The sequence below is a fragment of the Phaenicophaeus curvirostris genome, chromosome 3, assembly GCF_032191515.1.
Source record: "Phaenicophaeus curvirostris isolate KB17595 chromosome 3, BPBGC_Pcur_1.0, whole genome shotgun sequence".
In the NCBI taxonomy this organism is placed as follows: Eukaryota; Metazoa; Chordata; class Aves; order Cuculiformes; family Cuculidae; genus Phaenicophaeus; species Phaenicophaeus curvirostris.
Genome location: NC_091394.1, coordinates 63745936 through 63760252, shown reverse-complemented (window position 1 = coordinate 63760252; position 14317 = coordinate 63745936). Strand labels below are relative to the sequence as shown.

Below are 14317 nucleotides of genomic sequence, written 5' to 3'. Positions count from 1 at the left end.
GAAAAACCCCAATAGGAGCAAGACAGCAGAAGTATTGTGCACAAGCTCAGTGATCTAGTAATTACTTAATCTGCCAAGATCCAAGGTAAATGACCTAAAAAGGTTATTTTGCATTAAAAAAAAAGAAAAAAAAATGTGCAATGTTTGTCAGAAATGTCTTTGGAATTGCTGCGCTCTTCAGGAATCCTAACTCTAAACACAGTTGTTCATTATCAGGTTATCTTCTCTGAGATTCTTCCTCTTTCTCTAAACACAGTATTCTGTCCAAAAGCAAACAAATCTCAAATCATTCACATTCACTTCCCCCATTCCCAAAACATGCAAAATTACCTGTATATTCAAGAAGTGCCAAGAGTATTCGTGCCTTCACCTCTTAAAGGAAAAAGAAAATATATTGAGGTCATGGTTAGAAGTGTTTTTACCAACCTAATAATGCATTTGCAGTTTCTGATTTTATACCAGCTTAACTCCAACTTCTTGTGTAGGCAATCCTGATTTATACTTACAAAAGAGTACTCTCAGCTCCACATAATTTTACATGAGCTGATAAAATTGATCATATCAAAAGTATCAAGACTGAGAAAGACATATGAAAAGGCAGTTGCTATCTCAAAGTACACGTGTACCAGTTGGCCAGTGCAAATCCACATATGAAAAATTCCAGTCTTACAACTTCAAAAAAAAGACCAGTTTTCCCCGATTCCTACGCTATACCAATTATTCTTTTTTCTTTCTCATTCCATACTTAAAATTCTCAAATTATCTTCATTTTAACGTATACTACAACATTCAGGAGAAATACAACAGCATTTTAACTTTATCCTCAGCCTTCAGAATTTTATTTTACGTCAAAGATTTCTTTTCACTTAATCTATGAAGCAAATAGTACAGATTAAAAAAAAGTCATAATTTACACTGAAAAAAATTGGTTTTATATCTGTTTACACTGTTGAGTTGTAGGGGTTTTGGTGATTTTTTTTTTTTTTTTGATGGGGAGCTTCTCAAAGTTTGAAGGCTGAAGGAGGTGGTTCTTCCCCTTTATCATATTTTGGAGCACAAATTTAAATGTGTTAAACATCACTGCAAGCAACAGGCAGGTTAAAAAGCTACCATAACCTAAGAGTGTCAAACTTCCAGCACATCAGTTGTCCTACAATAACTCCTTGTAGGACGATGCTGCTCCTTGCCATGCTTTCACATCTTTCCAGACTTACTTTCACATACCCAGTTTTCTGTGCAGTCCTGTTCCAAGCCCTGCTCAGTGTACCAGCAGAGCCACTATGGGGTATATGGATAGTAAGATACTTCAGGAATATGCTGCCCCCTAATAAAAGTAACCTAATGGGTTTGAGGGTTGAATGATTTGAAATTTGAAACAACTCAGATGACAGATCTAGCATTGCAGTTGACAGTATCAACAGCACAGTCTGGATTCTGTGTGTACTTGAATATATTGATGAAAAGAATCTTCCCCAAAGGTGACTATTCTTAAAAAAGAGAAAACCTTTCAATCCTGATCTTCATCCGTGCTGTACACATATTGTGAGAAGAACTGGCAGCGCCTGCACTTCTGAAATGCATGCCCACGGTATCTCAAATGCAAGCACGAAAACACTCAAAATTGCTGGTTATTTTTGAAAATTGTCTGGTAACAGATCTTTGCCTTAGCCTTCTGTCTTCTGGAAAAAAAACCCTTAAAGATTAATAACTTGGCATCTTGGAGTCTGAATATAGCTTAGTAACTGAAAATACAATATAGGGAAATCCAGTCTTCATCTGAAGAATTTAGACACATTGAGGCTACCACTTGCACCTTGTTTTGTATGAGATTTGTTGGATCTCTGAATTCAAAAGCATCATTTATAAAAAATTATTTCCAGCTTATGGGAAAATTACAGGACACTGCAACTCAATATTATTACTGTAAGTCTTCTCCATTTCAAATTATACCCACAGGCAAGAGAGTATTTTTAGGTTATTTGTATAAATAGAGACTTACCTGGGCTTAGGAATGAACCTTGCATGTTAACCATTTGCTTTCCCACAAATTCCAAACGCTATGGAAGTTTTAACCCCTTCTTGCTACATGTTATATGGAAAGTTTCTCTTTAGATTACATGATTTGCAACGCAAGATGCTTACAATTTCTTTTACTTTTAAACATTCTTTTGTACTTTCTTTTTGTTATCATGCTACTCTGCCATTCAGATCTTTGCCAGTAAAACCTAGATTTTAATTTTGTTTCTCACATCTGAAAAAAATTTGACACAAGAGATTTGCATTGCATGTCTTATGATTTAAGTTGAAATATATATTTTATAGCTTTAATGACCGATAGGCTCCTTCACTCCTCACATTTAATTTAAATTAAAATAGACATAAATCAGCTCAGTATCTCCTGTTTGAACTTAAAATTACTGAGCTAGCAAAATAACTGCACTTCCTCATGCAGTAATGCGACTAACTGACTGGAAATCTGACTTGCTCTAAACCATCTCTTTTTCAGAACAAAAAAATCTTACTTTTTTATTTTGGAAAAAAAAAAGCAAACTACAGAAATTTATCCTCCTCTTTGTTCTCTTTATATCTTTGTGTTGTTTGGCTGGCCAGTTTTGGTTTTACTTTCCTGCTGAAGGGTCCTTTACTTTCCATTCACCTTGATTTTCCTGTTTTCTCCTCAAGTCATCTCTCAGCTTTTCCAGTTGTACTTTCTGATTCTCACGTTAAACATCTCACACACAACTAGAATCTTGCACCTAAGTTGTTCTTTCTCCATTCATGACCACTGAATTCCTGCCCTGACTACTGCTTTCTCCTGCACCAAAATCAAGCACTCAGTTTTCAAAAATCTGCCTTTAGTTACTTAGCTCCAGAGAAATTCTCCTAGAATCTGTACACTATTTCAGAGAACTCTTCAAGTCCATCAACTTGATTAGCCTACTAGGTCTGCTTTTCACTGTAGGCATTGGAAATCAATCTTTTTCTAATGATTTGGTAAGACAAATTAAATGAGACAAAGCAACCTCCACAGATGTTTTAAATTTACTGTCAAGGAAGGTTTGGTTGGGTTTCTCTAGTTTCTTTTGGGGTTTTTTGGTTTGTTTTTTTTTTTAATCTGTGCAAACCTTCACAGAATTTTAAGAAAATTATCCCTATTCCAATACTAATAAAAAGAAAACCAACAGACCAAAACAACCTGTGTCAAAGCATTCTGAGTTCTCACATTTCTTCATACTTACTAAACAAAGTAAATAAAAGTAATCCTAATACCTAGGACTTAAAGCTCCTCATATTTGTGGTGCTCCCATGTCTCCTTCTTCTTTAAAGCATTAATCAGTCTGATCTAATTAAACATTCTACAATGCAACAGAACAATGAGTAAAAATTTACAATAGCCTGTGATATTTTTATGAAAATAAAAATGAGTCATTTTTCAATAAGGAGATGCGTTTACTGAAAGCATTCGTATTTCTTTAGCATTCATCAATAATAGTGAATATCTTGACAGTAATTGGAGGCTTTAATTACAACATTTTTTTCCCCTAGGGTGAACAAAGTTTTATCTGTGGCCTCCTTTTACCACTTCTTCTAGAACCTGCTAGAAGAGAAAAATATATCTCATTTCCTCAACTATTCAAACACTGCCTTTTACTTATCAACAAATACGAAGATTCTTCCAAAATCCCAAGACTCTGTTCAACTTTTTCTCATAAGCCCAACTAAGCAGTCAAATTAGGGTATATCTTTCGGGTTTTTTTCTGAATCGGGGGAGTAAGAGGGAAAATGGGGAGGTAAATCTCTGCACCATGTGTTATGTTTTCAGTAAGAAATAGCTCACAGCAGTACTAGTGGTTCATCTAGGTATCCTCACAATTCATGAGCACAACAAATAAAGCCAAGATTGAAAATGAGAAAACAAGAAATGAAGATATGATGGGGAAATTTAGCTGCTAAAGCATTTTTACTCTGCTTCATGCTCATGTGATTTTAGTCAGATCCAGCTGCTGGTTGTGTCTCAAGTTTAATTTCTATAGGCCTAAGCCTGTTCAAATCACAGCAGTCTCCCAAAACTGCCTGAGGGACACATTTCTGCCCTCAGTCTTTTCAGCATTGAATTATATATACCTGTCCAGACATGACTTGGAAACTAAAGGCTTGAGAAGCAATTATTCATGTCCATCCTCTTTTTTTTTCCCCCCTGCTGTTTGTGTCAGGGAAGACACAAGACCCTGGCTTTCAGGTGTCCATTACATCACACAAACTCTTTGGTCCCACAGGCAAAACAAAATTACGACGATGTGGATCATAATTCTCCAGAGTACTTCTCAGGAACAGGTATTAGTAACGCCAGTTTGGGGGTGGTCATTGCAGAACATAAACCAAATTAAATTAAAAAGAAAAAACTATAAAAGAATAGAAAGGTGCAAAGAATGAGGGTGAATAAACAACCTAAGATGATAATTTTGGTTAAAAAGATAGCACAGAAGCCAGTTGTTGGAAACCTCTGACAAAAGCTGTAGATGGAAAGGGAGAGCCACGAATATTTAAAATTGGCAGGCAGCTTCTGAGATACGGTGATGAGAGAAGGTAGGCAGAGTGTGCTCTCCTTGAAGAGCACAAAAATACTTTTTTTTTACTATTTACCTTTCTGAACTATGCACCATTCACAAGCATGACAGTTGCAATAAGGTTAGTTTCTATAACTTAGTAACACAGAAAATCTTTTCTAACCCTAATTTCTGAAACACTAGAAAATGCCAACAGTTTTATTGTTAGGTAAATATCAAGTTTCCTCTTGATAAATGTCACCTTCACATTATAGTATTATTGTAAAAACAGAAGGTTTGTATTAGAAAGGCAGCAAGTCATTTGGACCTCACTAAACTCTCCCACAAAATGTTGTGGTAGATGTAAGAGTCAAATTCTTCTGAATAACCTCAGATCAATATGGAGGGTCTATGGCCAATGCTGAATTGGGTTTAGTCTATTAATTCTACTTTTGGGCAAAGAAGATAGGGAAAACAGTCTGTTAGGCTTGGCGTCAGAAACTGGGCAATAAGGACTGTTAAAGACACATTTCTATTCCTCGTGAACTGTGAAAGAAACCGTGATTATACTTGAATATCATTCGGTTTAGGCTGAAGACAGACCTGTAGAAAAAAAAAGGATCCAAAAATATTTATTCATTTTTCACTCAATGACAGCCACCATTAAACTAAAAGTATTCTTAGTCCACTGTGATGGACTACAGAAACAGGAGATATTTTTGCAGTTGTTTTTATAATTTTCTAACCCAGGGTCTGAAAACATGGTTGTATCTGAAATGAAAAATACCAAAAGTCAGAGGAGGAGTTTGTTTGGTTTGGCAGGTGGACTTCTGAAGATTTATCTTAAGAAAACTTATCACAAAGTTCTTTTTCAATGATCTGAAATTTAGCAGTTTCTTTTATCGGACATCATGGAAATTAGCCAACAAACCAAAAGCTAAAGCACACACACATTGACAATGACAAGAGCAAGATATAGGACAAAAGTTGTCCTGCAGAGTTTTCACCTTTCCATTTAAGACGGCAGAAAAACAGTATTTTAATTTCAAGGAAATTCTGGTGCATCAGTCCCATGAAGTCCAGTGACAAATCAGTCAAGCCCCCTGGACTTCAGCAGCAATTGAAATAACATAGCACATGCATCACATGGTTCATTTGTTTTCACGTGTAAGACGAGACAGTTTTCAGTATCTGAAGCAAACAGGGTGAGCACAAGACACCTGAGATTACTTTGTTACTAAGAACATAAAAAAGTCTTGAAATTCAGGCATTTCCCATAGACAACACTGTGTTCAGTAAACCTTGCCTAGAAGTAACAGGAAGCAGCTCTACCTTTCCACTTCCCCTCCCCAGTCTTTCTGCCATTAATGAAGTGTTTATTTATGGTCACGTTGCTCTTACTAACCTTCAACAAATTTTCTGATATTCTGGGCAAGGCTCCGGACACTGCTGGGGAGGTTCCAAGGGTCTTGCTTGATGTGGAGTCGTAGCCTCTTCGGACAGTTAAGCTTTGGTTCCAGCTCCTGCTGAAACTCTAAACAGGGACAAAAATAATATTTTTCTGCTTAAACCTCCCAAGAAAGCCACAATAAGACATTATTTCTTCCTAAATGTTTACATAGCTTAAGAAGTTGTCCACTTATTGAACTGTAGCTAAAGCTAGAGTGACAGATCTAAAGGTTATCTAAGCTCCCTGCTTCGTCAAAAGAGAAAGAGAGCAGCATTCCCAAACATTATTCTTTCTGAACCAGGTATGTAAGATAGAAGGTGTCTGTCCCCATGAAGTAGGCAGGACCATGGAACTTCTGAAGGAAAATTAAATTCAATCAGATGATTAAACTTCAAACAAAATTCCTTATTGCTTAATGTAGTCTATCTTACAAATCACTGCAGTGCTCCTTGTATGGCTGATGAAAACTGTGCAGATGATTCATAAACTATCTGATGTGTCCATATTTTCTGTCTAACTGAACATTTATTATATCACCAGAAGGTGATAACATTGTGTTGTGTGAACCTACCAGGTACTCAATCTGAAATAATGAGAAACGTAAGAGAGCAGAAATGCTCTAGGTTTATCCCCATTACCTTAGTCTTGAAATATGAAATCTTAAAAAAAGAAAAAAAAAGAAAGAAAGAAAAGAAAAAGAGGTGGTTATGCAGTCTTCCCAGACTTTGTAAAACCAGATAATTGGAGTATGATAATTATGGCCCTATTGAATTTAGTGGGATTTCGGTGATTTGTAAAAGCCAAAGAACCATCTTCTGGCCATCTAAAATTAGTTTTCTTTGCCAAAAGACGGATGGAGGATCAATAAAATCATAATCCCACACTACCCTATTGAACATATTAATACAACATTCAGCCTCCAATCAATCTTTTTTTTTTTTTTTTTTTTTGAAGTTCGTTCACTGAAAGATGTCCTTTATATTTTCCATCACAATATTATGGCTACCACCAGATACCAATTTATATACTTAGACTTGAGCAGCTACAGGAATGTTAGCAGAGTAACTGAAATTACATACAGGGTTATTTTTTTTAAACCATCAATAATACTTATATATGTACATATTTGGCATAAATACTACTGTGACTATAAATTTACATTTGCTTATTATTTATAAATCAACTTCACAAATACTATATATATAAAAATAAAAAAAGGCATATAGTAATAAAACAGATCAGAAAAGGCTTCAGTAGTAGGGACAAAAATGTAATAAAACACACCTGCAATATACAAAATCTCTTTCTTGCTTCTAACACCTCAGCAATTTTACAGTCTCTTCTAAGTCTAGAATTTAAAGTTGATTATACAACAAACCTGAAATGCTTTCCTACATTGTTCAATATGTGTAAGGAGACAGTTTTCAACTAAAAATAAGATCTAACAAGAATTTTAACCATCAGCTATTGCTGATATTACCGGGATTAAGCAAAATCAGTTCTTTAACAACCAGCTCAAGGAGTAAGTAGCCATATGCATGTACTCTTCAAGCTTTCTTTTGATTGTCATAGAATTAAATGTTACCTTGGAGGCCTCGACCTGGTGTAAAATATTTTGTCTGCTCAAAGGCTCTCATCACAGCTGGTCCTTTCAGGAGACTCACAATTGAATCGACCTGTTGGGATCAAGGTTCTGTGAGAAAGATGTTTTTTACAGCAACAATTAGAAATTCTTTCTTTAAGAAATACAGACTACAGAAAAGCAGATTTGGATTCTTTACCTAATGGCTCTAGTTAAAGTAACAAGCTAGGGAATACTAGACTAAATCTAAGGACCTGTTTAGTTCACAGTTCTGAATTATTTAAAGAAAACTGAAGGAGAATGAGTAAATACATACCATCCCAGTAAACAGTGGAAAGCAAAAGCAAAAAGAAAAAAAAAAAGAAGTATTTGCCAAAGACATCATAGCTCAAACATGGACATCAGTATCAAAGCCAAGAAAAATAATGTCATACTTGACCAAAAAGATGCTCCAAAAAGCTATGGAGCTTGTCCTGTTTATCATGGGAGATTCGAACACTTATGGGAAGCTCATCACCTGAAAAATATTTTTAAATGAAAAATTGTTTAGAAATCTCAGCATATTTTCCAAAATCTTTGTAGCTTAGATAATATGCTTGGCATACAGATTAATGCTTGGGCTTTCAGGGTTATGGCAACAGTTCTCCCTACGTATTTCACATTTAATAGTCACTCAATAATATAGAAATATCTTTTAGAGAAAGGACCATATTCAAAACCCATGGCCCCAAAACCAATCATGGTTCAAAAACACGGTCCTGGACAACTTGCTTTAGATGATCCTGGCTCAAGCAGGGGATCAGACTGGATGATCTCAAGAGGTCCCTTCAAACCTCAACCACTCTGTGACTAAACAAATGATTCTTCTATGGTGGAGAACTTCCTAAACACCTTATTAAATGGCTAAGTAGTGTGAACCTAATATAGCAGACCATAAAGTCACTGAAATGCATTCACCATAAACTTTTTATAGGGACTCTACTAACAATTCCCAATTTTAACGATCTTACGAATTAAATGGTTCCAAGGTTTTAGTAATACAACAAAAATACAGCAGCCAAGTCTTTTATTTGATGTGGAGCTTTTAGTAGGACATACCACATCATTTCCTAAGAGAGCACAAAGGAGAAGGGCTCTCCTAGGTCACTGCCCTCAGTCATTCACTCTTCTCAGACAATGGGTGATGCAACCTGAACTCTTAAAAGCTGTGAAAAATTGAGCTTAAAACTGCCTTTCCTCCTTGCTGTTGCAATGACAGATAAGAAGTAGCCACTTGTTAATTTATAATCCAGATTTATTCACGGTCAATCTAGACTCATTTTTCTGATGTCAGTTAAACACGTAAATAATGCTTTTCTCTCCTTGATTTTTTTTTTCAGCTCCTTTAGATGTCCTTACAGCCAGTAGTTATAACCCTTCACAGGATTTTAATTGCAACAGATGGAGCACAGTGCAAAAGAGCCCTGATCTGGACTTAACCAGGTTAGCTTTGGAACTAGGAGAAAATTAAGTCATCAGGAGAGTGGGAGTTTCACTGAGCATCAGTATTTATCAAGTTGAACGCTGTATTCATGCTTAGCTAACACAGACATACTCTTTTAAGGCACCTCAGTTGGTACTTTACCTTGATGCTGCAAAAGTGCATATCAGTTCAGTTATAACTGAAGCTGAAGACACGCAACCCAGGTCTCCTCTATTATTAATAGTTTTTTATGTCCTTCATCCTTTCCTCTGTACCTGCTCAGTTCTGTAAGTATATATAGTTTTTGGAAAGTAGCTGCCTAGAATTGCATCATTCACAAGGTATTTCAGATACTTTGTGCCATGTCACTAATATTTTCCTGACCCCAATGAAAATACCTCTCCTGATACAACCAGCAATGAAATTCGCCTTCTTTATGGTCAAGTCTCACTGGTGGCTCACATTCAATTAATATACCCAGTTCTTTCTTTTCCTAAATAATTCCCAAGTGATTAATTCTCAACCTAGACCAAATATTTTTAGTTATTAGTCCCTTAGTATATGACCTTGTACTCCATGCAGTTAAATCCCATCATCTCATTCCTAATAGCAGCTGCACTTATTTAAATTCAATTTGTCATGGCATAAACAAGAATGTTCTTCTATGTGGTCTCACATTCCTTCCTACAAACACATACAACCATATCCTGCCGTCTGGGTGCTGAGACAGGCTGGAACAGCATTTTACACTCACCTGAAATGCTCCTTACTCTCTGCAACATAAACGGTGAAGGTCAAGGCATGAAATCAGCAAAAAGCAGTGACTCTAAGAGCACTAACTAATTCTGTCTATTCACAGAGATGCTGGAATGCTGGCTCTCTTTCATGGGAGGATTCTTTAATGCAGCACTAGTTAGGCAGAAGCAAAAGGATACACTTTCATTACCAAGGAGGATGCAGTTTTTAAAATGAAGACAACAAAACTGCCAGGCAAACAAAAATAATAAAATTGAATAAAAGGAAAGATGAAAGGTTTCATAGCTGATTTTTCTAAACATACCTGAATCCATTTCATCACTGTGAAAATAAGAACTGCACTGACTGCTACAAATGCTGGTGAACGAGGCAATGGAGTTCCTATTGCTGTTGCAATCACTTGAAAAAATAACAAACCACAAAACAAAAAAAGAAATAAAGTCACAATCTTCAACACAGGCTCTGTATTAGTTATGGAAATTCTTTTCCTTTTCCCCTTTTAAAATTAATGATGAGATGATCTGTACAATTATTTTTCAACAATGCTACCATTTGATTTGCAATCCTGGTAGGACTCAGAGGACCAGATTCCCAAAATAGATGATTCAATTGTCCCCCTTCACCTTGCAAGTAAGCATATACTTGAAGAATGATAATAAAATCTTTCAGTGCAAAACAACCAACTTTTCTTATATGAGTGACAGCTTTTGAAACTGCAGCCTCAAACGTTTTAGTAACTTTACACTCAAACTCAGTATTCCTAGTCCATAGGTAATACAATGAAGAAATACTTTTGTTTATGACTTACTAAGTAGAGTCCCTAATGGTTTTAGAAGGGATTTGATCCACTCAAGTAGCACCAAAACTCAAGTTACAAATTTTTTTCCCTGCCAGCCAAGATACAGTTTATGATCCCATCTCTTCTATCTGTTCTTTTTGTTAGAGACAGACATTTACATCTGTGACTTCAGAGAAAGCTTCTACGCATACAAAACATCACCCGCATTTGTCTAGTAATGAGATTTGGGGATTAAAATGTGGAGGATTTTCCTGCTCTTTTCTCTCAAAAATAAATTGCTCTGTACAAAAACAGATGGAGTGCATATCTACTTCAGCAGCTTAAACAGAGTAAAACATAGGCTTTTGCAGTATAATCCTATGATGATAAATTTTAATTTATAGACTTCAGAGTTATCTGGGCACATGAAGATCATTACATGTCACTGTAGGAAATGCTTAAGTAATTATCCAGCAGAGGGAGTCTTAAAAGTCCAACTGAATATAGCAGAATGTCGAGATCTACCTAGAGGATATTTATTTATAATGATCTGGTTTTGTTTTTATCAATTGGGCATACCAATTCCCCAAGACATACATATCTGTGTTTACATAATGACGCAGTTATACATGTACCCATCTGCTCCCAAACTGTTTTCCTTATTTTCGTAAACAAAGAAGTGATCTTTTACTAGTTTTGGTATAGTGACTTACATCTCTTAACTAATGTACACGTTTTGGAGAAGTAGACAACCAGATAAGTGAATGGGGAAAAATTTAAATGAAGCAATATGATATAATTACCATCATATCTATTAAGTAGATGAAAAGACATCAGTAACAACATGTTCTTTACAGAGAGTGAAGAGTCCCAAAGAGCATTAAGGATTTCTGGCTGAATATTAAGAAATGTTTTCTAACCAACTCTATTCACTCATTAAACTCTCCAAAGGGAAGATGAAGGTTATTTAAAACTAGATTTTGCAAAGCACAAGAAAATAAAACAAAGGAAAATGAGAAATAGCTGCGATGTATTAGCTACATCATTTTGCATTTTTATTGTGTTGTACTGTAAAGTTTAAAATAAGACCCTATAACACAAAACAAGAGCATTCTAACAGCTGAAATTCACATACTAGTTCTAACAATAACCACAGTGGCTTAGGGGATCTGGAGATTTAAAGCATTGCTTAGTGAAATTATTTAAGCAAAGAAAAAAATATCAAATATCATTCTAACACTTGTTCTGAACTCAAAAATTTTATGATTATTCTGCATATGGAACCATAGATTTTATCATTCCTAAACAGCCACAACAGACTACAAATGACTGGAATCAGAATGAAGAAAATACTTTAAACTAAGAGACACTCATGACATAAGTCACATCTCCTCTCTCCACATACAAATCTTGTGCCAGCTGGGGAACTTCCCAACTGGAGCAAGCACAGGCCACTGGAGCAGCTACATCACAGTCAGTATTACACATCATGGAGATGCAGAAACCCCTAAACACACCTCAGCTGAAACAGCACTTTGCTTATGTTTTCACCATGGTTACAAGAAGATGGACTTTATCTGTGCAAATTATCTTACATTTATTTCTGTTCAAACTTATACATGTATTTCTGTTTCTACTCTGACAAAGAGTTCTTATCTACCACGCTGCAGTAATCAAATATTAGCTTATGAAAGAGATCTCAGCAACACAGGGTTCTGCAGAAAAATGATGACCCTACTGAGACCCTGCTTTCTGAGCATAATAACGAGCTGATAATGAACAAATAATGAACTCTTATTTTACTTGCAGCTAAAATTTTAATTTAGATTTTATATCATGTAGTTAACCAATTCTCTCTAGGTAACAGAAGACAATCTTTGTATTATCTGTGTTTGGTATAATTACTCCTTCCTTTTCACAATTTTTTGTGCTTTCACTCACAGCAAAAGTGATGCATTATGAATTCTAGAGATGAGCTGATGCTACAGTATTTAAAGTGGAAGAAGGTGGGGAATGTATGTTGAGAAACAGGCATTCTTTTCCTTAGATCAGGTGGCTCTAGCATCTTCCTGTCCATGGCAAGATGGAAATTCCATTGCTCATTTGTTGTTGGGGAACATAGTAACAGAAATTATTTCTGGTTTTAATAAGACAGGTAATCTAAAGTAAACCTTTACAGGTCTGGCTGGGATATCCTGTAAAGGTTAGGCATATCAAGATCTGAGAACTAACTTGCACTCATAAACGAGTTTATTTTACACACCTTGTAACATGACTTGATGCTAGCTATCCATTTGCCAGAAATGTCAGAGTCATTATATTCTGGTAGTCTTCAAAGGCACTTGACAGTCTACAAAGTCACAGGTTTGATGAAGCTGACAAATAAAAATATTATTAGTAGATGTACCTGTAAGAATCCCTGTTGCTGATGGTATCGTGACCAGAATCTTCTTGTTCATCACCTGTCACGCTGAAACAAACTTTCTTCCCATTCTTTTCCCCCTTTTCATTATCACTGTCTGCTGGTATTAAAGGCTCGGGCGTTTTACGTTCAGATTTGGGAGAATACGTTATTGAAGAAAGAAGGCTGTAAGACAGGGGAAAAAAAAAGATAAATTCATGTTTTTCAAAAGCAAGGTAACAATAGAATAACATGGCTTGTCAACATCCTCCAATTATTATTTTCTATAATACGTGAAAGGGAATATTTTAATTCAGTCCATATCTATTTGAAACAAGGGAAGAAAGTAACACATTCTGCTGTTGAAAAGTGTAACAGTGCAGCCCATTAGCATTACTCAATAATCAGTCTTGTATGAAGGCAACAATTCCAGCTGGGGAAGAAATACAGCACATTCTTGAACACTTGGGGTCAAATTTTGTACTAACATAACTGTTCTATTTTTAAACAGGAACCATGTACTCCTGAGCAAAAATCAAGAAAACAAACCAAAGGAACTATATTCCTGTGAAAAGCATATATTTCCTCAATTGCTACTGTACCAGACATGCCAGCTTGCACCATAAGATATTTTACTAAGGTATTTTAAGAATCTGTATTAACTTACCTGTGTATTTTCCCATGTTCGAAGTGCCTAAGCCCCTATCACTAGTAAAACTAATCATTAATCTACAAGCTTCTGCGAAAAGCACAAAAGTCACATCCAGTCAAGAGAACAGTGCAGACTTCTATATTTAGGACATGCACAAATACTGGAAGCAAGATATTCCTTTTTTTGGGTGATTAACCCATACTGAGATGTTCTAATTTACTTTCAAGATCAGAACAGCTATAATGTGCAAATGCCCTTTAATTCCTATTACACAAACACACCATTAGAATGACATTTTTAGACTAATATTTGGATTTGAAAGGCAGCGTTTCTCTTGCAAAACCTACTTTCTAACTACCTGAAATCAAAGGAAACTGAATTAAGCTTTTCTTCCTGCAAAGTATATGGACATAGTAGCAAGGTTTTACTGTAGGAGCTGTCAGAAAGGCAAACTCACAAACTTTCTACATAGCTGGATTCAAACATTAGATCTTCTTGTTAAACATAATTCTTACTTCTGAAGGGAAACTATGGGAAATGCATATCTTTTGTGAACAAAAATGCTGCACTAATTGTTATTAAAGGGCAGCATTCAGAATTCCTTCCTTTATTCTTATCTCCTGCCACACATTAACATTGTTACGTTACAGAAGGAGGGGAATTCTGACTGTAAGTGGTTTACAGATCCA

At 35.7% G+C, this 14317-nt stretch overlaps 1 protein-coding gene across 1 annotated transcript in view; it reads right to left on the bottom strand.

Moving 5' to 3' along the window:
• Positions 1-14317, bottom strand: part of PREX2 (phosphatidylinositol-3,4,5-trisphosphate dependent Rac exchange factor 2) — a 182454-nt gene that overhangs the window by 53502 nt on the left and 114635 nt on the right. The window contains exons 26-31 of the mRNA XM_069854213.1: positions 12983-13162; positions 10102-10196; positions 8014-8096; positions 7583-7673; positions 5953-6081; positions 331-372 (exon numbers count right to left, since the gene is read on the bottom strand). Coding sequence (XP_069710314.1) covers positions 331-372; positions 5953-6081; positions 7583-7673; positions 8014-8096; positions 10102-10196; positions 12983-13162 — 620 coding nt within the window. The remainder of the gene's footprint in view (positions 1-330; positions 373-5952; positions 6082-7582; positions 7674-8013; positions 8097-10101; positions 10197-12982; positions 13163-14317) is intronic.